The sequence below is a fragment of the Chlamydotis macqueenii genome, chromosome 22 (genome assembly GCF_036417535.1).
Source record: "Chlamydotis macqueenii isolate bChlMac1 chromosome 22, bChlMac1.mat, whole genome shotgun sequence".
In the NCBI taxonomy this organism is placed as follows: domain Eukaryota; kingdom Metazoa; phylum Chordata; class Aves; order Otidiformes; family Otididae; genus Chlamydotis; species Chlamydotis macqueenii.
The window spans coordinates 4144481-4171145 of record NC_141577.1 but is presented as its reverse complement, the minus strand read 5'-3'; the positions used below and the strand labels follow the sequence as shown (position 1 = coordinate 4171145).

Below are 26665 nucleotides of genomic sequence, written 5' to 3'. Positions count from 1 at the left end.
TGGAATGTGCCCTGTATCTGTGCTTCCTTTGGCTTCTGACCAGTGTTTCTTTTAATGCTGCTTCAAGGTGCTCCAAAAAGGAGTTTGTCAGCTTTGGAGGTTCCCTTGCCTCAAGATGGCATAGCCATGAATCACCGCGGCGGTCGAGTTAGCCAAGATGTGACCGAATCTTTAATTTTGTCAGGATGACATTCCTTAGTATTCCCTCACTAGTAAACAAGAAAATATTTAGCGTGTGGTGCAATTACAGTGAATGGTGAGGAGGCACTGAAGATGTTTTCAGTGCTGCCCGAAGTGTTCTCTCACAGAAAGCTGCACTTCCTCCGCTGGAAAACAAGGCTGGGGGATATTTTGGCCTTAAGCTGTTCTTGGCCCCAAGACCTGCTACGCCATTTTCGTTAGCCTGGTCCTTGTGAGAATTAAGCGATTCCTTGTGCTCCAGCCACCCGCTGCGATCAGAAGGCTTTCCAGGAGCATGTCCTCAGCTTTAGTTTCCCTTCGTCGATGTGAGGCTGAATGTGCAATGCCCTTTCTCCAGCGGTGCTCCATCGTGGTCAACATCTGGGCTGCTGTAGGACATGGGTTGCTCACCTTCCCCACTACCAGCGCACATGTGGTGGTACCAAGACAGTCCCTGGTGTGCTGGATACACTGCCTTTGGCTTTCTGAGATCGAGCAGCCGCTGTTGTTGACTAACTGGTGGGGACAAGGGGACTGGAATGCTGTGGGAAATAGGAGTTTCCCTCTTGGAAATGTCACAGGAAGCATGGAGGAAATCACGTGGTGTAGGAGCGGTTACCTCACTTTTCTCTCTCATCCGAACCAGCGCCCTTTCATCAAAGTATACAGAACCTACACAATGCCATGCCAGCTGGCTTATAAATAAACCATTTTCCATTTCCACGCCGGGCTTGGGGCTGGCTTTTTAATACCGTGTGAGGAGAGAGGAAGAGCGTCACGTTGTGTCGGCTTGTGACCTTTCAGATGGACTGCCCGGCTTCCTACCCGCTTGCTTCCCCTTGGTCTGCTGTTGTAGTTAATAATTCTTCCACATGCTCGGTTTCAGAGTACAGCCCAGAATCGCCCGGCTTTGTAGGCAACCCGAGCCGTTGTGTATATGTAATAGAATTTTTCATATTCTCCTCGGTCTGCCAAAGCTGCTGAGGGTTGCTAGCAAACAGACTGTGGTGAAACTCATCCGGAGTCATGGTGCTGCCACTTTTCCTTCTCCCTGCCAGTTCTCCTGGTGAAATGGTGCCGTGGGCCTGTGTTAGTGTTTCAGATGGGTGCATCTCGAGCAAGGAAAGAGCCTTCCACATCCTGTAGCTACTGTTGACTCTCTTGCTGGTGGGCTCTGAAGGAAAACGCCCAGTTTCACTGGTTTTAAATAGCCAGCTCCGTCTGCACGGATGGGATAATGCAAGAGTCCTTTTTAATGTTCCTGTGGCTGAATCATGGAACATCAATGTCTGAGTCACCACAGATGAATGTGGTGCTTCACGTTGGTGTGAACGGAGATGTGAACAACAGTGTCTTTATTAGAGGAGCTAATATTTGTGCTCATTGTGGGTTTCATTAGATTTTAAAGTGAAACAATCCCAAAGAGTTCATTTTACAATGGACATAAACAGGCTGTTGACATGTGAATGCCAGGTCTTTAATGGGACGCTGGTCTGGACGGAGAGGAAATGAAACTTCAGAGGAAAGCGATGTACCCCGTTTCTTGGATGTTTACTGCCCATAGCTGGTTGTCATCTTATTTTGTTTCAGCCGTCTGCCTCTCCTGTAAAATTTTGGTGTAACTGGGATTTATTAGTTACTACATTTTTAGAAGAAAATGTTGAAGGGACCAGCAGCCGTGTCCCTTTCCTGTGGAAAGCTCTTTGCTATCCCGAGCTCTTCCTTCTCATCGAGGTCTGCACCTGTCCCGGAGGAGGAAGGGCTTTGCTTTGGTTTCTTTTGGTTGCTGATGGCCCTTCTGCATTATTATGGGGATTCTGAGCCTTTGTTACTTGTCCTTGCTTGAAATGTGGATTTCCCTTTGTCCTAGATGTCCGGTTGGATGGGGGCTGAGGTTTTGTCTCTGCTGTTGGTAGAGCCGAAGCAGCATTACTAGATGGGGTGCGAAACCCCAAATGTTGGTCCTCTCTGCTCTTTGTGGGCTGCTGGCAGGGAGCAGGGGCAGGTCGCTTTGTCCCGTATTTTTCTCCAGCTGTGGAACAAAGCACTACGGCTGCAACTTAAGAGCACGGTAAGTATGGCTGCTCTTGTGCTCTGTCCTTGGGCTGGAGTTAAGACAAACTTTTTTTTTTGTTGCGCTCTGTCTGCTGGTGCAGAATTTGCACCTTTTTTTCCAGAGATGGAAGCGGAGGATGGACTGGTGGGTTTTTCTGGCCAGGAGTCCACCTTGAAAATAATGATGCTGGTGTTACTTTTCGTTTGGATTCCTGCTGTTCTTTGTGTTTTGTCAGCCCTCTTCTGGCGGGGTTTTTGTTCTTTCTACCCCAAAGGGCAGGGAGTGGTGGCCGATACTCCTAAAGGATGTTTGAAGTCCAAAGCCAGTTGCCATTTGCAATGCAGGTTTGTATCTCTGCTCCTTGAGCACCGCAGCCTTGAGTTTCAGAAAGAAATATTAATGCTTCTGGGACAAACTTCATTTCAGTGCCTTGGCCAAATAGCCTTGTTACTCTCTTCGTGATGGCTGGTAAGGCCTGATCAATGACACAGAAACGTGAAAGGGCTTTATTGCACGATGGTGTTTTCACAGCCTAGTGAGTTACTGTGCAGCTCTGGCGCCTGCGTAACTGCCGGGCATGCGCTTAGGCTGCAGCCGCTGTGAATTAATACGCATTCGTTTAAATCCTTCATTGAAATGTAAGCTGATGTTTCATGTTTTACTAATGTCGAAATCGGGGGTGAGGTATACGATGGTGCTGCTGTGCTTTAACAACCTGCTGTGTGTCATCTGGTCTGCAGCAGAGCTTTGTGCGCTCTTAATTCACAGCAAGTGCAATACAAAATGCGGTGGATTTAACGGCCTTGGAAGTCAGGCAAGCCTAGATGCAGCGTTTAGCGTTCTGCAGCGTTCCTAGATGCAGGGATATTTTTTGCAGACCTCCTTCCAAGCTGGCCAGCTGATTTACAGACTTGGAGAAGTCTTCCAGCCTCTATCTCCGAACTTTGTGAGTCTCTGCCAGATGGCAGCGTATTTACATGGCTTTAAAATGGCTTTTTCTTTGTTTCAAAGCAAAGAGTCTTCAATGAGGTGGAGCACGCCTGTGAATCAGTACGTTAATTGCCCACAATGAAAATCAAAAGTACTTGGAAGGCTGGCTGCTGTGGCTGACCAGCCAGAAACGCGAGCTCCTCTTCCCAGCACAGAGATGTCTGGTGGTGGGAGGCTGAGAAGCGCGAGGATTTCGGGAAGGAACGTCCATGTGTTCGCCGCGAGGGAGGAGAGTGCCATTTGCTCCTCCACCCGCACGCGTCTGCTGATCTGTCTGTTCCTCCACCTGCTCCGGCCGCCGGGCTCTTGCTGTCTGCGGGGGCAGAGGCCGTCCGCTCGGCGGGCTGAGGACCAGCGGGGTGCTGGTGTAGGTGGAGAAGGTGCGGAGGGGCCTTGCTTCCTCCCCTGTTTTTACAGCTGTGCTTCACAGGGGAGGAGTGGATTTTGCAAGCTGTCCGATGGCATGTCTAGGATGTTAGTGGAGGAACCAAGAGCATCGACATATTCCAGGTGTGTTTGTGGCTTAGGTGGAGTTCTGTTAGGTTTCAAAATTACCCCTGTCCCTTCTCTGGAGCGTGTTGGCTACAAAACTGCCTCCCACCGCGCCGCGCGGTTGTGAATGGCGATCTCTGTGGCTGCGAAGCGGGCGTTCGCTTTGGGTGTCTGTTCTGACTGATGTGCGGCCTTGATTGCTCCCAGCTGCACCAGCGCAAACTGACAATCTTGCATTTTGTTGTTTCCCGGAACAGAAGATTTTTACTGTTGGGACTGCTGCAGTAGCGAGCTTGTCCTGAACTCTTCCCGGCAGCCTGAGTGACACTCAGCGATACTGAAGTGCTGTGGCTGCTGGCCTGACCACGACAGGGACCTCAGGGGCCGCAGCACATCTGGGGGTGTTGAAATGCGCTTTTTCCTGCAGCGGTGAGAACGAACCTGGGTGTGTCGGATGGGCTCGGGTTCCTGATCCGTCGCTGGTGTGATCCTGCAGCTATATGTTCTTGAAAATTATTTTTCCTTTTCCCCTGAGTGAAGATTAAGCTTCTGGATGTTTAAAGGTTTTCCCACTCCTCTGTGGTGTGGTGTACAGGGGCTGGAACGGATCTGTAGGTTCACTGAAGTCCTAACGCAGATTTTGATGGTAAAATTAAAGAATCCGAGTGGACCTATTTAAACTCTGGAGATCTTTTGTTATTGTGATGCAAATGTTGAGGGGCATACTTGTTACCTTAACCATCAGGATGTGACACATGAAATAAAAAATAAACTCTTACTTCCCTTGTAAATTTAAATTTTCCTTAGGTAAATTTAAATTAAATAAGAAGATACGCTCCCTGCTCCTCCTGCTCCCATACTCCTCCCTGCTCCTGGTAACTTTAGCAGAGAGAAATTGCTATGAAATTGTATTTTTATTGTGTCTGACTAGATGCATATCAGCTCAGGAGCTCTTTTTGAAATTCTCTTGACTCGCAGGGTAGTGCAGCTCCTACAATGGTTAGAGCACCACGCTTTCTCATTCATCACCGCCTTTTGCAGGCTCAGGTACGCTGTTACCTCTTTGATCCCATTTGGGAGGTGAAACCGCTCCGCGCATTGGCGTGCGTGGTTTCTCCAAGCCCTTCCTTGAGCAAAACACCCTGGTCTCCCTCTCCCGGCTCCCAGCTTTTTCTCTTTTTCTCTCTAAACTTGATGCGAGGAAGGAGCGAGGGGTGTTGATGATTTGGATTATGCAGCTAAGTGGCTGGAGCGTGGCTGGCTGTCTCCTCCCCTTCCTGAGCTTCGGTCCCAGCCAGCTCGGCTCTGGAATGACAGGCATTCCTGCCTGTGAAGGGAGCTGGCACGGACGCCTATTTGTGAGAATCAAGTGCCTGACCATGGGGTCTGGGGAGAACACGACCTGCGCTGGACCATCACACACCCGTGCCGTTGCCTGAGAGTTGACAGCCGCTTCGCGTGCCAAGCTCTTTCCCAGTCCAAAGTGTGGATTTACAATTTTAAAGGACTAAAGTGCTCTCTCAGGGTAGACTTTTTTTCTCTCTCCTCCTCCCGCCTCCTCCCGGAGAGCTGCTTAGAAAAGAATCTAATGGGGCAGCCGCACTTCTCCAGACCGGTAAATCCAGCTGCTTTTGGTGAGTAATGGAGGGCAAGGGAGACGGAGGAAACTTTTGGGGCTGCGGCGGGGCAGGTTTTCAGGTGAAATGGAGGAGTCGGGAGGAGTGGAATGTAGGACTTGTGTAGCCTGTGCCCAGCTTGGGAGCTGGGAAGAGAAACCGGAGAAATAACTCAATTTCCTTCCTTTCTCTTACGCATGTCACATGCAATCGCTGTGCAACATGTTCTGCTGATCTTCGGGCGGGCTCTGAGCTGCCGTTTTTAGGCGTAGCCTCTGCCTTGCGCGGCCAGGTTCAGGAACACCGGCTTTGCAAAGTGCTTGGACAGCCGTAAAATCCACCTGAGCAGGGTAGGAGCCAGCCCTGACGGTCTGCCCGGATCAGAGCTGCCCAGAGCTGCCTCCTTGGATGTGATGACACCCAGCTTTCTGGGGCAGCTGTAGGAGTTTTTGGGGCAGAAGGGGCTTGGCAGTCACCTTCCTGCTTGTTTTCCCTCTCTGCTCTGCGAGGTGTCCGAGTACCTGGCAGGCTGTAGCAAACACAACGTTGCTTTAAGTCCTGGAAGCAGCAATGCTGCGTAGGTCAGCGTTATTTCCAGGTCTCTGTCTTAGGTGCTGTCCCCAGCGCTGGGACAGCCGTGCGCTGACTGTGCGAGGAGAATTTACGCACCGCGCTGCTCCCTTTTATCTCACACCGGCTTGCTGTCAGCTGTCTGGGCTGAGCTGCTTACTCTCACTCATCTGTAAAGTGGAATTATCTGATTTTTAGAGAGACGCTTGACACTTGCACGTAGTCTGAGATACAGATTATTTATTTCATTCCTTCACTTTTATAACTTTGAACCCACCCGGTATTTTTAGGGCTCGGATTAAACCAGTGATTCTCTCTTCCCCACCCCCAGTTCACTCCAGCTAGCCTTCTTCAAGAGCTGCTAAAAATAAGTGGTGCTGAGAGAGGGGAAGGGAGAAGTAAAACTTCAGTCATCTTTGTACTGTCGATGGAGATGAACAACATCTTCTCCGTGAATTTACGCACCGTTAGAAGCTGCCCTGTGCAGCCTTGGGCTCAGGCACCAGAGATGGTGGCAGTTTTCAGGGGAGTGGGCTCACTTGGTGGAATGACATTGTCCTTTGCCGGAGACTGGAAGCCAGCAGACCTGGTGTTTCCGCAAATGGTCATTTGCTATCTGAAGTCTTTTTTATCATGGCACAGCTTGCATAGTTCCTACTGAATAAATTGTGAACGTGAAGAGATGATTCTTGTCTTAACTTTGTCAGGACGCTGGTCTTGTGAAGGCTGTGGTGATTAGAAACCTAAAAAAGCCCGGGAAGCCGAGGGCTGGGACTGTTTGAGGCTGTTTTGTGACCACAGTCTTTTATTGCTTTAAGGTCAGGATTCACATCTTCCCTGGACCATTCAGGAAACGCACGTGAAGCTTTCAAAGCTGTTATAGGAAGCTAAAAACATTTACCTAATGTGCTTTTTTGATACTTTAACCTTAACAGCATTTCCCTCCAAAGACTCTCTGTTTGCTTTTTGAGTTGTAGCTGTTTGCTTGAAAGCTTTTTGGATTCTTACGGCACAACAAAGCCGAAGAGGAGGGAGCGGAGTTATTCTCCAGCCTGTACATCACCACTGTTTTGGCAACGGGAGGGCTCGTTGCGGTCCCGCAGCGTGAGGCAGTGAGGATCCTGCGCAGGCTCGGGGTGGCGAGGCGGTCGGTCCGGGCTGGGCTGCGAAACACGCTGCTGAAGGTACAGAGTGTATAGGTGTGTAATGAGCAGCCCCGTTCTCAGCAGAAGTTCCTGATGTGCCTTCTGGGCTTGTGTGACAGTAGAACTCCAGGTGCACGTGTGACTTCAGGAAACAGAGGCGATTAAGCAAAAGCGTTCAGAGTTGCTGCGTGGCACCAAAGTGCCTAATTTGTCCGAATGCTTTTTAGCTCTCAGCTACGCGTTTACGCTGTCTTTTCTGGCAGCGTTGTCTCGCTGCTGCGGTTCTATCTGTCTGCGGGCCTCGAGGCTATGACTGTGAGACAGAAACGCCCGGTGAGCTCCTTGTGAGCAGAAGCTGCTGGGATTTGTGGGAATCCTGTCGTTACTGCAACTCCACGGTAAGAGGTGGATCGGGTTCTGGGTGAACTGTGCTTTGCAGGTGGAAGGAATCTGGCTCAAGCTCATGATTTCCATGCTGTGCAAGTCCTGTTACCAAGCAAAATACTGGTGCTTTCTTTCTTCCTTTGCGAAGATATCTCTTAGTGAGTGTAGAATTTAACAGATCTGAACATCTCTGGAAAGGACCGGGGTGAAGAGCCTGTTGGCAGTGGCGAGATGCATCTTTTGGAGCTGAAGTCCGCTCCACCAGCTCTTGGATGCCGGCAGAGATGTTTCAGGGAGAAAAGCAGCATGTTCTCAGGCTTCTGACAACTTTGGTCTGCAGTCCTGTCCTGGGGCTCACTGACCCTTCATCCGTAAAGGAGCGTGCCATTTTCTTCATGGACACTGGCAATCAGTGATTTCCCTCCCAGGCATATGGCAATATAGTATGAATTGTCCGAGTATGAATTGTCAGAGTCTTCAGTCTTGCTTTGTTAGGATCTCTAATTTGGATCTTGAAGTGATTTTTAGCTTACGTAATGACGTGCCAGTTAAAAACAAAATTTCTCTGTAGCCATGCTGGCTTTTGGTGGTGTATGGCTCGAGTTAAAATGGTGTAAAAATTCACTGGGACTAATTCTGCAATGACCCTACGCTAGATGCAGCTTGGGTTTAATTTTTTTTTCAGTAATGTGCATGAGAGCTGCCACTCTCATGTACTGTTGCAAGTATCTTCCCTATGAGAGGTGATCCTTAATGAAGGAAATGAGATTTTGGGTTTTTTATTCATGTTGGTACCTGAAGTTTCTGCTGTGCTTTTTGCCTAGGCTGTAGCGCATTGCTGTACAAAAGGTTATTTGGGGCTCCATCCCCGAGTGAGCTATATTTGCTCACGTCATGGCTTTTCCTTAGACCGCCGTGTGCCCATTAAACCGTTACATTTATACGCTGGTATTTCCTAAAGGTCAGCTAGATAGCTGCTTGCTGTTGTGAGCGTCCCGTGTGCGTGGCAATGGGGTGAACGCGCGTGGTATTTTTAATTGACCCCGCGGATCCTGGCTCTGCCGGTTTGACCCGTTGAGAGTGGTGGTAGGAGTGAAAGCTTCATCATCTTGAGTAGGAATGGCTGCCCCAAGCCCGGCGAAAGCTTTGGGAGCAGATGACATGTGCAGCGCCGCAGTCACTCGCTGAGTGTGTGACGAGCTTAGCGACCAACTGTGCGCCTCCAGCTTCTTCCACTGAAATGGTTTCTCTTCTCTGGAAAAAAAAACAACAAACAAACAACATTAGAGCGGCAGCTCAGCGCCACCCATGTTCTTGCACAACAGTTGGCACCTAACACAAGGTGCAGCGGGAGAAGAGCTTTTTCCCGCCTGTGTTTTAACGGCAAGGCTGGAGCGTGAGTGTGTGTAGCAGTCTGCAGGGGAGGGCTGGAAGGACCAGCTGGCCAGGCGTACTGATGGAGAGCTGCATCCCTGGCTGCCTGGCACTGCTGGTGCTTTCTGCCTTCTTGTGTCTCCAGGCTGTGCCAGTTTTGTGACGTTTCCCTAGACTATTTCATTCTAAACATTTTGGGTTAACACAAATCTGCTGTTTAAACAGCTCAAATTCACCTGCTTGTTTTGATGGAACAGGATCAGGGCACGTGAAGTGTTTCGGAGAGAAGATCTGAAATGGCAGCTCTGGGAGAGAAGCTGGGGGGCACGGCTCCCTCTGCGGAGCAGCTGGGTCCCGGTGCTGTGTGTGAGGTGTGGCAGGTTGAGTGCTCCAGGACATCTTCTCGAGGAGAAGAGCCCCACGCCTTGCCTGGGGCAGTGTGCAGAAGTTGCAGTAGATGTTTTATGCTGGAGTTTTTCTTGACCGGGGCAGTGCGTTAGGCATGGCGTGCTGGTGTCCGGGCAGGCTCTGTGGGACTCTCCCTGCTTCAGGGTCACTTTTCCGAAGGGGATACTTCATGTAATTCTTGCGGAAAGGTTAAACAAGGTCGTGCTTTGGCACGGTGGCACAACAGAGACCTGCTTATTGGTAAGCTCTTGACCTTCTAATGAGGACTCTGCTGGGTTCACGTAGACCTGCATTACCTCATCTAACCTTTTTCATGAATTTGAAATGGGTTTTCCAGCCTGGACCACTGGTGAGGTGAAGGTGGGGCTGGTGTCTTGGACACAGACTTGTCATGCTTTGGTGCTGAGCAAGGGCCAGGTCAGGCGAGGACATCGGCTTCCTGACCCTTCTCACCCTTCCCTTAAAGTCCAGTTCCTCTCTTTTTTGCCCCGTTTCTCTCCCCGAGCGTTGCGCTGTGGCTCCTTAGCAGTTTCCCAGTGCGTGACTAGGATAAGGAGGGGCTTCTGCCTCGCATTGCAAAGTGGCTTAGAGACCCTCCTGTGCCTTGTAGAGCAGAGCAGGGAGAGGCACAGAGAATCCACCTTGCCGAGGCGGATTCCCTTCACAGGGAAGGCAGCTTGGGCAGGAAATGTCCTCTCTGCACCATTTCATGGGAATTTGAGCTGGAAATGGGCTGTGAGTGGAAGGGAAGGCCCTTTCTGAGGGAGTATCAGCGCTATCTACCGTGAGCAATCGCTGAACAATGAGGTTATTTAAAACACAGATCAGTAAAGCACACCTACAGCTGCTGATCCACCCGCTAATTAGCAGTAAATGTAATTTGTAATTGCACCACAACAGACTGTTTGAAATGTCTGTGTCCATGTGGTAATTCCAGCTGGGAACAGGAAGAGTGCTGCGGAAGGGGCACTGCAAGCTCTCCGTGAGCTCTCTGCAGAACTGGACAGCATGAATCCCATTTTGAGCTGGGGAGAGAAATGGCTTTCGTGGCATCAGCGTTGCCCGGTGGGCTGTAGCGCTCGAGATGTTCACGCTGTAGTGATGTGTATCTGGCTTTATTCTGCACAGAGCAAAAGGGCTGGTGAAAATGATCTGGACTGTGGTTTTGTGCTATGGCGAGGTACGTGCCTGTTCCCTCTCTCGCGTGGCTGTTTTCAGACACGTAACTGATGATAAACCAGCAAACCCGAGCGTTTCCGCGTTGGACAGGACCTGATGCGCAGCACGAGCCTGCAAGCAGTTGACGGCGTGGCTGATGGAGTGGCGTGGCGGAGGAGCGAGAATGGAGTTACTCGATATGGGTGCTGGATGCCGTTGTGAAACCCAGCTTTTGGCTTTGGTGTTAACCTGCGTGATTGCAATTAATGGGATTCAGGCACCTGGTGAGAAACTCCGCCCTGAGATGGTATTTCATCTGACAGCCAGACCTGGGCTGCAGGAGCCGCTGAAAGAGGCGGTTCTGCCCGGAGTAAAACACGCACGTGGGCTTTCCCCCACCCTCCCTGCTTTTAGCTGCTCCTGCTTTGGGGGTATCGTGTGTCTCCCGCAGTTTCGGCTCATCCTTTCATGTCCACTCTTCCTCCCTGGCTGCTCGGGAGGCGACTGCGGCGGGGAAATGCTTGTCATGCTCCTTCTAATTGGAAATGGAGACATCACAGCTTGCCGAGGTCTCTGTTCATTAATCCACGGACCTGACGGTTGAGTTTTCTTTTAATAACTTATTTTGCTTAGTGCAGCGCTCTGACACCCTGAGCGGCAGCGAGCACATAAGTCACATTCCTCAGAGCAGTTCCGGGAAGGGATATATGCAAAGCGAACTCGGCGCGACTGCCTTCAGCGCTGTTACTGCTCCTTGGAGAGGTGAGGGAAATGCCTTCGTGTGGCACTTGGGGATCCAAATTCAGTCCACAGCTTGCGCCTGGCAAGCGGCCTTGCCTGCCTGGTAAACTTTGGGAACGCTCTATTGAACAAAGTGAATACTGCTTTTTAAAATTACCCGTACAACTCCGGGGTTAATGTTCTAGTCTCTGAAGAAAGTGCCTCTAAACATCCAGACAATTCCTCTTGGGTTTCTGGGAGCTTGAAATGCCACTTTTTTTTTGTCCAGTCTTCCAACCTCCCTCCCTCCCTCCCAGCAGAAAATCAGAGAATAGAGCCGCAGAAAATAGCAGATCGGTGCTGACATCCTGTATGTTACTTTCTACCCAATTTCTCTCCTGTTACGAAGCCAGATTTCTTTAAGAATCAGCTCAGATGCTGAACTGATCTTGCTCCTTCAAATAAATGTTGGCTGGCATCAGCTTTTCACTGGTTCTGAGTGAGCTTTCTGTTGGGGAGCTGATAAAAGAAAAAAAAAAAAACAACAAAACAACAAAAAAAACCCAACCAAGCAACAACCAAACAGAAAAACCTCATCAACACCACTGTGCGAAATCGGGAGTCCTGCGGGCAAAAGGAGAGAAACCTGTGTAGAGCTGGAAGGGTCATGCATTTTTAGGTGAAGTCTGAAATGGCCACAATTAGCTCAATTAGCTTTGGAAAGCTTTTTTTTGTTGTTGTTGTTTTTTGTCCTGCTGGTTAGCACAAGTGGCGTGCTCTTGCCACTCCAGCCTCTCGGTAAACCAATGTCTTGGGCTGGTTTTCCTGTTCCTCCATCATTTGGCTAAAGTCTGCGCTACTTGCGCGTGGTCTATGTCCCCCTGCTGAAATGCTCTCTGGTTTCCCTTGCGCTCTTAGCGTGGCCTCTGTTGCTCTTCTCTTCCCTGTTTTTCCGTGATCTTCCGTTTCATTTGCGCTCAGACCGAAAAATTGGAGTTCGCCTGTCCTGCAGTGTTGCACAGTGACAGCCGGCCCCCAGCCAGCCTGAGGCTGCTCGGGAGCATGCGGCTGCGCGTGCTTGACGCTTCCTGGGGTCTGGAATGTCATGCTGGGAAGCACTACGGGGTTCCAGGTAAAAGTCCATCAAAGCACTCATTTCTCCTGTTTGTTTGTTTTTTTTTTTTTTTTTTTTTTTTTTTTTGCCCTGTCCTGAATCTGCTCTTCCCTATGTTGGCAGGAATCTGCTTTTTCACATCTGTGTCTGTGTCCTTGGTGGATATCGGGAGGATATGGCAGATACGTTATTAGCCCTTTGTCCTATGTGCAAAATGGCTTTCCCCTGAAATTCTTTTCCCAATCTCTGAGCCTCAGGAGACGGGATTCTTGGCTGAACTTTCCGCGTGGCCTAGGGGCCACTGTGTTTTCTGCAGGCACATCATACAGGCTTGTCTGAAGTTGATTTTGTGATCCCGGAAGGCTTGCAAACTCCAGAACATTTGGCTTAGAGGCTCAAAAATAAGACGCGCAAGTGCAGTTCGTAACACGGCACCTCAGCCTGCGGCACGCGGCGTTTGGCAGGCCCGCGCTGTGGGACCGTAGGAAGTCTCAAGGCTCTGTTCTCGGTATTGCGTGGTTTCACCGTCCTGCGACGCAGCTTGGGCGCTCCTGGATTTGGCAGTGCTGAAGCCAAGTGATTCTTGGCTGGTGGTAAAGACCGCGAAACAGGCCACCAGCTGGCTTCGCTTAAATTGTGTGCATGCTGATTTTTATTTGTTTTGCAGGCATTGCTAGATTCTGCTGACCGTAAGCGTTCCCTTATGTTTCATCAAATACTCAGAAAACAGCAACACCAGACAAGTCAGAGTTGACAGTCACCAGCTTCGTGTTTCGTGCTGTGGTTCTACTTTGCAAGTTGTTTCTTTATGAGCTTTTTTGGTCGCAGCAAGTTGGGATTTTTTTTTTTTTTGCCTATCCCTTCCCACCTCTGTGTCCTTCTTGTGTTGTTCTCCAGAGACTCTGAGTACAGTAGGTGGAGCGCAGGCCTGCATTGTGTTGCTTTCCTGTGTCGTTGTTGCTCTTGGCCGGCGCTGCTGGCCTTATTTACAGAGGGGAAAAATCAGAGAGGCTAAGTTCTAGCACACAGAGCTGTTGTAATGGCTCCGGTAACTCCAGTGTGTGTAGACTGCAGCGTGTGAAAGTTGGCTCTGCAGTCTGGAAGGTGTTTGTGTTCACGTAATCGCTTGTGTCTAGAACCAACTGCTTCCAGCTGAAGATGTGAAACTGCAGTAAAGTGACTTCTGTTCCTTGGGCGAAGCTGTGACATGGCAAATTTAAGCTAATCCTTTTGTTAGGAAGCCTCTTACCGGTTACCCTTTGCGCTGTTAACATGGGAAGCCCCACTCTTGTCTCCCCAAGCTAACACGAAATGCTAGCGGGTTACGTGAAGGCGTGGGGTCTTGCTGCCTTCTTTGCATGAACGTGCGCCACTGTTTCCCGGTGCGCGAGGGGCAGGCTGGTGGGAGATGGCAGCTGTTATCTGCGGCGCAAAGGTAACTTCTTTATTCTTTTCCGCGCAGCGGAAGAGGTGGATCACCCCCCAACTGATACCGGCATGGGGGTAGACGTTTTGGAATCGGGTGACACCACACCTCCTACAAAGAGGAAAAGCAAGTTTTCAAGCTTTGGAAAGATCTTCAAACCCTGGAAGTGGAGGAAAAAGAAAAGCAGTGACAAATTTAAGGAGACTTCGGAAGGTAATCAGGGCTGGGTGGGAGCCACTTCCTCTGCTTGGGAAACCTGCTGTTAGCCATCTGGCTAGTGAGAAGGGCTTGCTGACACACGTAAGAACCAAAATGTGACTTTGGTGATGGGCTGGCACCTGCAATCTCTCCAGAAACACCTTGCCAAGGAGCAGTAGTTTCAGACAAACAAATTCCTTCCTTGCGAGGAAACTCCCTGAGCAGCTGTGGGGAAGAGGGCGGGTTTGCTCCACCATCACCAGTCTAGTGTGAAGCGCAGGCCTGAACGTGCAGTCCCTCCTCCCTCCTCTTAATCTGTGCAAAACCAGTGAAACTGAAGCCCTTTTATTTCCTCCAGAGGATCCCTTTTAAAAAAAGTATCTTCTTGAACTTCCAGCTTACCCTGTTTTCTGAGTGCTTTTTTTTCGATTTAATATCAGTTTTAGAACGAAAGATATCTATGCGAAAGCCAAGAGAGGAGCTGGTAAAAAGAGGGGTTCTGTTGGAAGACCCTGAGCAGGGTGAGTCTGCAAATGAACTTCTCCTCCTGTCTGTGTTCTGTGTAGCTGATCTTCCTCTGGCCAACCCTCACCCTTGCAGAACCTCACGTTCTTTTCTGGGATACAAACGCAAGGGCTCTTTGCTAACGTGGTTCCTGTCTGTCTCGCCCTTTTCAATGTGCTCTCACGTCAGACTTTTGCACCTGGCAAGGAAGGCAGCCTGTTCAGTTAGGAAGATGTTGCTAAGAAAGCGCAATGCCTGTCTTGGACATCTTCCTGTCTGCTGCCGGTGGGGAGGGAAGGGGTGTTCTCTGTCACTTCCTATCCTGTCCCTCTTGTACGTGTCCCGCTCCAGCCACCTTGTCTTGTCCTGCTAAGCTCTTCCGTCACACTTGTGCTCGCTGTCTCTGGCTTGTTCTGATCACGCTCCGGACTGCACTCTAACCGCTGCGGGAGAGCCGCTGACCTCAGAGCTCAGGTCTAAGGCCTTAGGCTTGGAAAAATAAACCAACTGATGACTTTCGAGCTGCCTGGAGAGGGGCATTTCCTCAAAGAGTTAGAGACGAGATGCTTCATGGTATGGTGTCATAGTTAGTCACAGCTAAGCTTATTGCAGCTTGCCCTGCTGTCAAAGAAGTCTTATCCCCTTTCCTATCATCCCTGATGTTTCTGAGTTGGGGGCCATCCTGCCAAAATAACTTTTCAGGCACATGAGTTCACCATCTAGTCACCTGTCTGTGTATTGGGTGATGTGGGTACAAGGGAGGGGGCAGGAACGTGTGGTGGGAGAGCAGCCCACCCGTCTGGGTGGCAGCATGGGCTTTGGCTTAACGCGATGTATAATTCCGTACTGCAGAGGCAGCCTTAACCTAATGCTAATTTCAGAGTTCTTCTCAGAAAGATGCAAAGTGGAAAAGCAGAGGTGAGAAAGTCATATTCAGAACAAACCACTGAAAGCAAAACTGAGAGGAAAAGTCTTGACGCAGTTGTTTGCAGCTACGTTGTAGTGAAAGCCATCCGCGACTACCTGAGGGCGCAGATGCTGGGCTGGAGGAAGAGTTCACTGGCATACAAAAGCGTGTGAGGTCACAGAATGAAACTGGAAGAGAGATCAAAGGCTTTGGGTAGCAAACTTCCAACTAGAGATGAGAGAGGAGATATCTCCCAAACTGTAAGAGCGTAGCAGAAGTGTGGGCTAAGAAATGGAATTATTTTCTGCTTTGAGTCATCTGATCTGGCTTAAGAAACAGAAGATGGCTGTAATCTGGACAAAGCGCAAAGCCAAGGTATGAGGGAGCAGTCGGTATTGTCAGGAGGGTTAGATTAGAAAGCGCGTTATCCTAATCCCTTCTGTGAGTTTAAGACACTTGGGCAGTCGTAACAGGGTGGTGGTAGGTTATTGTATTTGCTTGCAATTTTAAAACCTGCTCTTACAAGGTCAGTTAACTTTCTTAGGCGAGTTCTTAGGGGAAAAAATGCTGGAAACGCTTTGAGACGAGTGAACGAGGAGGTAGGGAAGAGGTGTAGTGGAGGGTTTTGAAGCCAGTGCGACTGGGAGAGGAGGCCCAGCTGCTCCCTGGGCTGGCGGTCAGCAGGTTGTGCTGGGCTCACGGTAAGGAAAGAAGATAGCGTTGGAGGGCCTTGACCTTGAAGGAGGTCACTGGAACTGAAGTCGGGAGTGAGGTGATGTGAGAAAAGGCCATCAGGAGCGTTCTGCGCGTGCTGCAGCTTCCTGCCAGAGAAGGGCATGCGAAGTTTGAATGGTAAGGAAAACTATATCATGCCGTTCCTGTCTCCCTTGCTGAAAACTTCAGCTAGCCAGAGGCAACTGCTGCTATAAAAAGCTCCAGCTCGTCTCTTGAGTTTCAGCCCTGGCTGGGGAGGAAACTCCTCCTTGTTGCTGTATGTCCTTGCGTTTCAGAGAAGGGCAGCTAAGGAAGTGAGGCAGCACGGTCTTCCCTCTCCTCTGAGGAACCAAGGCTATTTTTTGCAGAAAAGAAAGCCCGGGGAGCTTTTGGCTTCTTGGCATCTTTGCTTTCAGCTTCTGAATAACACCAGGAACACCAGGTTAGGGAAAGAGAGGTAGTACCTCGGTGGGAGAGGGTGAAGAGGGCAGTGGAATAAATCATCAAAAATCAGAACAACAGAGCATGCTGGGGTTGGACACCCAGGGAGCCCGTGGTGCCATACGCTGCAGTTCCTTGAGAGGCGGTAGACTGACAACGCTAAGGACTTTTAACCAAATCCGTGATGTATCTGTGCAAGTTTTCTTGAGTTGGAAAGCAGTCAAAATGGGCAGCGCCCCGTCAGAGTGGATGCTAAGTCTGATTTGGGGAATAATATTATCAAGAGTTTGTCCTGTCGGGGCAACCACTGAGGCAGAGAATGGTTGAGCCTTTCCTTGTTGTAACTAGGGCTTTAAGTGCTCTCAAAAGCATGGGCTGAAAAGAGGAGAAAAGAGGATTTTTAAATTTTTTTTCCAAAAAAGGTCTTGCTTCTGACTTTTGGGAAACTCGATGTATAAAAGCAGAAATAGTCAAGATGAACTACCTTTAGATTCTGGAGATGTATCATTATATCTGATTAAAACAAAGGTTAAAAAAAGTGAGGAAATATGCCTTGCTGTGAGATGTTTTGGGTAGAGCAGTGATTTTTGACCAAAATTCAGGGTAGAAATAGGAGAAAAATAGTGTGTTCCAACTAATTTTAAGACTTTATCCAAATCTGTTGTTGCATGTCCAGTAGATGACATGGCTAGCGTTGGAACTGGTATTGCAGCAGAGAATATTTGAATGTTCTGTGATGGTGGGTGGACAGAGAAGCTGCTGGGGGGGTTTAACTGCAATTGCAGCTTCCCTGGGTTATGGCTCAGCATTGGGCGTACGAGTCTTAAACGCAGGAGCATTGTTTCTAAAGAAGGTGGTAGATTAAGGGGCTGCTGAAGAAGAAAAACACTTGATAGGATACAGTGCTGTGCTGTTTTGCTTGTTGATAATGAAATCACGGGCTCTCAGCTTCAGCTAACTTCAGTTGCTGTGCTCACTTCTGCAGAGGGCAGGCTGAACACCAGCTGTTCCAGAAGCCAGAAGGTGGTGCGGATTGGTGGCAGCTCAGCCGTATTCTCATCTGTCTCATGCTTTCTGAGTGTTTTCTGTTTGCTTCTCTCCCCTCCCGTCCCCTTGCAGATGGTGATGAGCCAGACAAGCTGAACCCGCCCGCACTGAAGAATGGCCACACAGTCCCAATCGGTGGTAACCTAGCCAGCCAGGAGGAAGAGGCCACGAAGCCATCCAGCCTTAGGAAGCCTGTTCCAGCTGAGGAGCCAAAGAAAAGGCAAGGTAAGAAACCAGATGTGTGCAAAAATGGTTGCTTCAGATTCTCCCAGGACCAGTTTTGAATTCTCATGTGATTTTCCCACCCCTATCTGGGCCCCTCCAGTCTCTTAAACTGAGCTGTCTCAATTTGCAGGCTCCTCCAGCAGCCACTCTGGGCCTGAACTGGAACCACCTCAGGAGCCGTATGCTCCCAGACAGCCTCTGCTTCCTCCAAAACGACCTCCCTCCACTTCCCAGGAGGCAAATGAAGCGCAGGCGAAGGATCCAGCGCCTTCCAGCAGCACTGCAAAAACTGCACCCTCCACCGCAGCCCCTGTTGCGGCAAAGACAGTCAATTCCACAGCCGCCCCTTCCCCAGCCCCCAGGACTCTGCCCCCGGCTCTTGCCAGTGCCAACACTACTGCTCCCACGAGTACAACCAGCACAGCTCCTGCCAAACAGCCTCCCGTCCCTCCTCCCAAACCTGTCAACAGAAATAGCAACTCAGTAATAGGTAAGTGCCTCTGTAAGCTGGTTTTTGTACATTTTTGGGGATGTTCTGGAGCCCTTGCTCTGAGAGTCTCTTCCCCTCATAAGGGAAGACTTTTCGTGTGATGTAGCAAATGGCGTATCATGAATGTCTGACCGTCTCTGCTGAATGCAGTCCAGTTTGGGCTCAGGAGGTCTCCCAGGGCGCACGTGTGCTGAGAACAATGTAATGACAGGAGTCTTCTGCCGTAAGCTATCCAGTCTGTCAGATGTGCATGTTTCCAACAGCTACCTGCAGGAGGGAGTCCCTGCCTGCTTTTGGCTGGAGTCGGGGTGGTGCAAGGACAGGGGAAAGCATTTCTCTGTCAGCTGCAAGACAGCGTCTTTGGACGTTGATGCTTCACGGTTTCAGCTGGGAACAGCCAGGACTGGGGAATGGTGTTTGAGATTTTTTTTTTTTTCGTTTTGCGAGACTATGGTCAGTGAGAATTGATGCTTTCAGCTGGTCTTTGCAAAAAGCAAAACCAAAAAAATCCACATGACGCCAAACAATGTCTGTTATGGCTGTCATTGCTGGGCCATGTGTTTTGGACTTCGTGCGGAGAGGCCAGGAGCTGGCAGGGATAGCTCAGACCTCCCTGGATATATTCAAGCGCCTTCTCTAAGGTCTGTGGCCAGTGTGTTGCTGTATGAGTCTTGTCCTAAGTCTTGTCCCGTGGATAAGTCAGCTCAACTGTAATTTGAACTGAATCTTCCCACTTAAAGAAGTAAACGTCTGTCTCTAACTTCTCTGTGCAGATGATCTGGGGGGAGTTTCTTAAAGCTGAATGAGTCCCTGCTCTATGTAGGAATTTTAGAGGTCTTAAAGATGCATCACTGCTGGAGTAGATGAGACGACTTCCATCCAGTTGATGCCCAGCCTGTTCGTATTTCACAGACCAGCGGCTAGTCTTTGGCTTGGGTTAGCAGAGGCTGGTACAGGTCGGGAGGGAGGTTCCTGGGAAGATCAATCAGACAGCTCTGCGCTGTTATCACAGAAACTGGAGGTGTTACCCAGGTGTGGTTTGGGAGGCAGTGGTAGAAGCTCAGATTTGTGTGCAAGTTTACTGTCCAAAGTAGCCTGGGCTGCTGCTTTCAGTACAAACCCCATCTCTGTTCTGCTTGGGGCTTCTCCTTGCTCTAGCAGGTTTTGCAAGCGACCTTGATATGGTATTAAACACTCCTGTATGCCAGACCAGCTTGCTTAGTCTGACCGTGCCTGAGTACTCCATGAAATACTTTCTTGTTTTCTTTAAGCTGCTTGCACACATCGCAGATGGTATTTGAAATGCCCCAGCGCTAATTGCAGGAGGTACTTGTGGAGCAAAAAATGTGGCTGAAGACAGCAGTCTATCAAACACGCTCAGACCCAGCCTACGCCTCTCTCCAACAATACAGGGCTGGGCTCCACGCACCTGCGGCTGCAGGGACGTGGAGGGAAAGAGAGGAGAGCAGCCAGCCCCTCTTTTGTCTCCTGGCTGAGAATGCAGATGCAGAGAGAGGCTTTGCAGCTCTCTGCAGGGCCGCGCGTCCGGCGTGATGGAGCTGTGGCTGCGGCATGTGTGCAGTCGTTGCTGTGCGAGCCTTATTTTGTTGCTGTGGATAAACGGCAGCAGTGGAATCGGCTTTGTGAGCTCTCCACGGGTCTTTGATGCATGCTCTGACTCGGGCACGCGTGTGCTTTTGTGCTGTTACAACCTGAGGCAGGGGAGGACTCTTAAAGTGCAGATTGCCCCTTTGTTCCCTCATGAAGGGAACGTTCGTTCTCTGAGCAGTTGTGGCGTCTGATGCAGTAGCTGAAAAGAAGGCTCAGGAAGCACTTTGGGGAGTGGGAATTTAATCGGCAGCAGCTTCAAAAACCAAACGGGGCAAATGGTGCTGTCCCGCTGGCCGGGAGCTTGGTGGCCGCCCTGCTGTTTGGTGCCACTGGCAGGTCTCAGGAGCCACAGTTCCTGTGCCTGTGCTGCAGGATCTGACCGCGGTGGCATGTCACAAGAGGCTGTGCCAGCCGGTGCACTGGGTTTACCGTGCTGAGGGCAGACGGGATGCTCAGGGGGATGCTTTGAGCAGCACACAGCCCTTTTCTGTCTCCTCTCCCTTCTGTCAGCTACTTGGTCCCTTTCAAAATCTGTCTGTCCTTACCCAAAGGTGACTCGAGCTTGGTCCTGCCAGGCTTCGAGCGCTTCTGAGGAGACACTGGAATCCCTCTGGGCTGAGGTTGATGGCAGCTGAGGGCACTCGGTGTTCTGCACAATCTGGCCCTTAATCTACAAGGGGAAAGTCTGAAAATGCTAAACATCCCAAAAATGCACCCACCTCTCTCCAGTTATGCAGCCTTATCTCGGTGACACGCTCCCCGCTTGCAGCACCCTCTCGTGGTGTCTGGTGCTGCGGATTCCTCCGCGCTCCGTCCCGGGGCCACCGCTGTGTGGCCATCGCCCGCTCCAGGTGAAACCTGCGGTACATCTGATCCTCTTCCAGCAGGTGGGCAAAACCTTTCCAAGCCCGAGAAGCCCTTGGTACCTGGATGTTAAAGGTGACAAACTCCTAAAAAAAGAGCCGTCTTTACCGGTGCAACTTCCTCCCTAGGAACCTGAGATTGCCCGCTGCGGGTGTTTTCCGTGATATGACCCGGTCTCCATTTCTCCCTCTCTCCCACACAGCAGACAAACTCTATGTAGAGTCAAGGCTCTTAAATATTTTTGGAAGTTTTGCTAGTTCTTTTCTAGCTGTGGAGAAACTTATATGGGGCTTAGGGAGCAGAGTGCAGAGGGAGCAGAGCAGAACCTCATCCTCAAGCAGGCAGGCGCTGCTGGCAGCGAGGTGTCCTTGGGCTGGGTCTGGCAGATGAAGGGAAAGGGGGAGAGCACATTGCTGCTTGCAGTTCTGACTTTTGCGTTCGAGTGAAACTTCCCAAACAGTTTTGGTTTTTGGTTTTTTTGGGGGTTTTTTTTTTGGTTTTTTTTTAATGTGCAAGGGAGCCATTAACACAACTGGAGTCTGAGGTGTCCTGGATGGCTCGGATTCCTTTGCAAACCGATCCTGTAAATATAGCCGTAAAGCGCCCTACATACCTGCATTCCTTGGCTGAGGCAGTGTGCTGCTCTGGGGGAGCTCCATCTGCTGTCACTTGAGGGCTGGTGCTGTTTCTCTCTCTCCAAAGCAGCAGGATGCACAGACCTCTCCCAGCCTGCTTGTTTCTGGCTGCTCTCCCAAGTCTTACCTTTGCTGCAGGAAGCACAAACTGGAGGCTTGCAACCTGGTTATTCCTGGCGCTGTGTTCTAGCACAAAAGCGGCTGAAACTGCTTGATCCAAGCCCCTGAGGACTTTGCTATGCTTATTCCACACTGCTGAAGGGTATTTGGATAATGCAGTATTAAATAATGTGGCTTTTGTGTTTTTTGTTTTTGCTTTTAAATTTTCAGCTGAACTTTCTCAAGCAATGAACAGTGGTACAGGCTTGTCCAAGCCTTCCCCTCCTCTCCCACCGAAGAGAGGCCTCCTGCCTAACAACACGTCAGAGGCAGCTGTCAGTTCCAAGCCCCTGAGCGACAGGACAGCGACAGCTAACCGCCCCGCACCGATACCGACGCACATGACCTCTGCTTACCCACCGCCCTCGCCTTCGCCGCCGCTGCCCACGCACATACCCCCTGAGCCTCCACGCATGCCCTTGCCTGCCTCCGCCCCTGCCTTGGACCCTCCGCGCTGCCTGGACCTGCCCAAAGAGACTCCTCTTCCTCCTCCTGAAGACTTCAGGTCCCTGGAAGTGTCAAAAAGGGCGGCAGAGCAAGGGTTCGTCGAACCTCACGTGCTGCCTCGCCTGCCCCAAATCCCACTGCACATCCGTATCCAGCAGGCTCTGGCCAGTCCTCTGCCCGTCACCCCGCCTGCCGAGGGGTCGCACAGGGCTCACTCGCTGCTCTTTGAGAACGATGGCTTTGGAGAGGACAACGGCACCCTCGGGAGGACGAGGTCCCTGCCTGTCACCATCGAGATGCTGAAAGTGTGAGTACCTCCTGTGCGTGTGTGCGGTAAACGCCTCGCAGTGGTGTGGGTCACGCTGCGCGCTGACACGCTGATGTCGCACTCCCTGCTCCTGCGAGGCTGTGATGGTGAGGAGGGACGTGGGCAGGGCTGGTTTCTTTGCTGGTTTTTGCAACAGCCTAGAAACCATTTTGCCTGTTGGCTGAAGCTGTGTTTCAGCCTCTTAGGGGGCCAGTGCATCTTCCCTGTGAAATTAACCCTGGTTCTGGGATTCTGTTGCTCAAAGGGAAATGAGTTCCAGACTACAAACACAGGCTGATGCCAGGAATCCAGGCCTGGCCTGTCTGTAACTGCACCCAGACAAAACAAGGTCCTGGATTTCATCCATTTGTGGCCTTCCTTAGCCTTTAATTCTGCAAACCAGAAGTGGGAAGAGGACTGTCTTGTAAAGTAAGAGTTGAGCCTGCAAGTCCCAAAGTAGAGGGGTGAGAGGGTTCTGTAAAGAACCTGCCTCTGGCATTTCCTCTGCCACAGCTCCCCGTGCTTTGGGGAGAGGGGACGGTACAGGATCGCGGGGCGGTGCTTGCATCTTTGGTTCCTGGGCTACCCGCAGACCTGCCTCCTCTGGGCTGAGGAGAGCGAATAAGGTGTTGATCTCAGGGGCGTTGCCCAGCCCCTGTGGCAAGTGTTAAGAGATGTAATAGTGTGCTTCTCGTTAGTCCAGACGATGAGGAAGAGGAAGAAGATGACCAGGAAGAGGAGCGGAGTTCGTGCCCTCGTGTGTGTATTGGAGATGTGCCATCTGTCACAGTCATCCCCAAACTGGTATCCCAGGTCCTGCCGGAGGAGCAGGAAGGAGATGAAGGGATGAGCGACTCTGACTCGGAAGGGCCCATCCTGTACAAAGATGATGAGGATGAGGAAGAAGATGAAAGCCATAACAGTAAGGCTTTGACATTGCAGCTGGTTTGTTTTTTAGTTTGTTTTTTTTTTTTTCTCTCCTTGGCTGAACTTGTGCCTGGCTGTATTGAGCTCTGGATCACAGAGCTAGTTCACGCAGTGCTTCAGAGCAGCTGGTTCTCGGTCCATGATGTACCACGTCCTCTTTCTCACTTTTTCAAAGGCTCTACAGCCGAGCCTGTATGCTCATCTGCTGAGATGCACCCCCTCCAGTTGCAGATGGTTCATGCAACAGCTTTTGCTGTCCCAGCCCTTGAGGTGGGATGGCATTAGGTGAGCATGTGGACATCACGCAGAAATGCTGGCTGTTGCTGGAGGGACTAGCTCTGGAGCTGCAATGCAGAGCTTGGAAAGCAAACTGTGGGGGAGAGCACAGCTGCCAGGAGCACATGGCTCATATCACTGTGCTTAGGCACTGCCGTCTTCAGTCGCATCCCGTTACTCTTCCTCCCCACAGGCACGCTGGCGAACAAGGTGAAGAGGAAAGACACGCTGGCTATAAAGCTGGGGAACGCAACCGCGCCGCAGGAGGAGAAGATTGTCTTCCCTCGGAAGAGCAAGGAAGAGTGGAACGAAATCCGGCACCAGATTGGGACGACGCTGATCAGGTATGAAGGATGGAGCAGGGCGTTAACGTTTGAGCCGTTGGCGCAGCGCGTGAGAGGTGGAGTTGGACAAAGCTGTTGCTGGAACATGATGGGTGCTTGGGCCCTGCTGCTGGATCAGGGCCGGGAGGCTCAGTGTTGCTTTTCCCCCTCGGTTTTAAAAGTTGGAAGTTGCTCCTGGAGTTGAACAATATCCCCTGACAGGCCCCTGTTTCCAGATGTTAAATGGACTGCGAGGGGAAAATCTCAAGGGCTACAGAAACGTTACTGACGTGAAGTATGGATGGCGTATAAAGGTGTGGACAGATGCAGGCTGAGTGCTGATGCACTAGTTAGGTGGTGGATTAAGCTGAGGCTGCTGATAGTCCAGGCTCTGCCATCTCCTCCAGTTCACTGGGAAGTTCCCTCTGAGCTTTTGAGAGGCTGCAGCGCTTTCCTAACCTGTGCCTGGGGGTGAATAGCCGTCTGAGCAGAGGAGAGCACAAAACAGGGCAGCAGTGGTCTCCACTGGTGAATGAGGGGTGTCGGGGAGGCTTCCCAGTGCACAGAAACCAAGCAGTTGTATTCTTCGTCCCCGACTGCTGAATGACCAGATGAAACATCACTTGTCACATTTTTCTTTAGGCGACTGAGTCAGAGACCAACAGCAGAAGAACTGGAGCAGAGGAACATACTTCAGCGTGAGTAGTGCTTCTCTAGATCCTAAGTAATAAAAGAAGATTGCCTTTAACATCTTGGTCCAGAGGGACCTGGAAGCTGCTTGACACGTGCTGATGGAGGACTGTGCTGTGGTTATATCACTGTAGTAAAACAGTTGCAGTAATTTTTCCCGGTGTTACCATCAGAAACCAGCTGTGGATAAGATCAGACCTTACCGGTGATACCAAGCAGTGCAGTTGAAAGCATCATGTTTTAGAAAGGCTGCCTGACACCTCAGGGGAAAGTACGTGAACTGGTTAAGGCTCTGATGTTACACAGCAAGGACTGCTAAAGGTGTTTTGGTTTGGGCTGGACTTTTACCTGTGGTGCAGACGTTACAGCATTATATTGCACGATCCGAAAAGCAGCAGTTCATTGCTCAGTCCGTGGTGTTTCTCTTGGCGATACTTTGCTCTGCAAAAATTTTAAATAAACATCTTGAGGAAAGGGAAATTTCAGTTCAGGAAGTTTCCATTTTAAATATTTATCTGTGCTGTTATTGTCTTTAAACTGTTAGTGTAATAGCTGTGGGGAGGAGCCGTCTGCAGAGTGGTCTGGGTGTATTTTGAGGACGTGGCCGTTAATCTTTAACGTACGTGGGGCTGGAGAGAATGACTCGCTGGTGCTGTGCGAAGGGCCACGCTGGCACTGCCAGCCAGGGGGTGCTCGGTGAGTGGGGGGATTGAGCAGGCGCTCCCTGCCCGTAATAACTGCAGACACGCCACGATGGCTTTCAGATACATAGATCATCTGATACAGCTCGATACGCTCCTTTGTTCCAGTCCAGAAAGCACTTTTCAAAGCCTGTGATGCTTACAGGAAAAATTTATTTTTTTCCCTTGGCAGCGAAAAATGAAGCTGACCGTCAAGCTGAGAAGCGAGAGATCAAACGCAGGCTGACCAGAAAGGTACTGCTGGCCTCCGTGCCGCGATCGCCATCTGGCAGAGCTGTCGGGGAGGGCGGCGGCTGTGAGCGCAGCGTGGGCACCTTGCTGTGGGTGAAGTCACGGGGCTATTGCGTAACTGTCCCCAGCGCCCTCTGACTGCAGTGACTTTGGAACGCGGACGGTCACCAACGGTGAGCCGTTGGCGCTGCGGCCGTGTTTGTCAGTGATGGATCTGCGCTGGCACCAAGCGTAACGAGCTAGATGAGAACTAAATTTGGCACCTGGCACTTGAAAAGCTTGCTGGTGCCGGCCTGGTTGTTTTAACACAGCACTTCAGTGGCCGAGGCTCCCGCACCAGGCTCCCCAAAACCTGTTTCTAAAGCACCGGCAGCGTGGGAGAAGCTGAGCAGAGCAACAGCTGCTTTTAGCTGTTACGGCCAAGTTACTGGTGGTTGTTACTCGTGGCTGGGGAAAAAACTTCCCAAGGGCCTGTGGATATGAAATGTGAGTGTCGGCATTGCTGAAGCGGGGAACGGGCTTGCTTGGGTTAGGAGTGTCACGCCGGGCTCACCCTTGGCAAGGGCTGTTCCCAAACCCCTCCGTCTTCCTTCTCCTTGGCAGTGCGGCCTTGGTTCTGCCCTAGCCCGGCCTCGCGATCTGAGGTAAATCCTTGGTACGGGGGTTTGCCTGTTCCCTCGCGGGCTGTGTCATGAGCAGGACTTACTATGATCTGTGTATTATTATTCCCAGTGAGGGGACTGGTTTTTGTTTTGCGTGGGGTGCTTAATCCTGAACTGCTTTGTGAACAAGGCACAAACTACCTTTCTTTATTCTTGCTTTTGTTCAGCTTAGTCAAAGGCCTACAGTGGCAGAGCTGCAGGCCAGGAAAATCCTGAGGTTTAACGAATACGTGGAAGTAACAGATGCTCAAGACTACGACCGGCGAGCGGATAAGCCGTGGACAAAGCTAACGCCAGCTGACAAGGTAATAGGAAGTATCCTGTCCCTGGGTGTGGGAGGGGAGCTAAATTGGGGTGCCTTATGCAAAAGGGTGTCTGCCAAGAAGATTTGCTCCGTTCCTTTTGCTTCACCACTGCGTCTTTCCTTCTGCCACCCCGCCAAGCACCACCCATGTCCCTTCACCCAGCCCTGCTTCCTGTCCCCTCTGTGATGACGTGGAGCCTGAGTGGACACTGTCTGCACGCCAGCGTAGCCTCTGCCTCAGCTTCTGAGCGACAGAAGAGGATGCAAGGTGCAGGGCGTTGGTCAGAGGAGTGCTGTTCCTTGCAGGCTGGGGCAGGCTGAGGCAAGAAGCCGGCAGGAAAGCAATCTGTTCTTGTCTTCCCTGACTGC

The 26665-nt window shown here is 50.8% G+C and overlaps 1 protein-coding gene across 5 annotated transcripts in view; it reads left to right on the top strand.

The window, feature by feature from the left end:
* The window catches only part of PHACTR4 (phosphatase and actin regulator 4), a 67979-nt gene that overhangs the window by 38862 nt on the left and 2452 nt on the right, over window positions 1-26665 (top strand). For 4 of the 5 annotated variants that reach the window (XM_086765040.1, XM_086765038.1, XM_086765035.1 and 1 more), the window contains 10 exons: window positions 13670-13846; window positions 14272-14352; window positions 17517-17669; window positions 17800-18159; window positions 21600-22182; window positions 22881-23104; window positions 23579-23729; window positions 24351-24406; window positions 25272-25333; window positions 26160-26297. In XM_086765040.1, the coding sequence (XP_086621166.1) occupies window positions 13705-13846; window positions 14272-14352; window positions 17517-17669; window positions 17800-18159; window positions 21600-22182; window positions 22881-23104; window positions 23579-23729; window positions 24351-24406; window positions 25272-25333; window positions 26160-26297 (1950 nt within the window). In that variant the 5' untranslated portion in view covers window positions 13670-13704. Of the gene's footprint in view, window positions 1-5053; window positions 5353-13669; window positions 13847-14271; window positions 14353-17516; window positions 17670-17799; window positions 18160-21599; window positions 22183-22880; window positions 23105-23578; window positions 23730-24350; window positions 24407-25271; window positions 25334-26159; window positions 26298-26665 lie in introns of those variants that run through there. The other variant, XM_010119157.2, reaches the window with a different exon arrangement.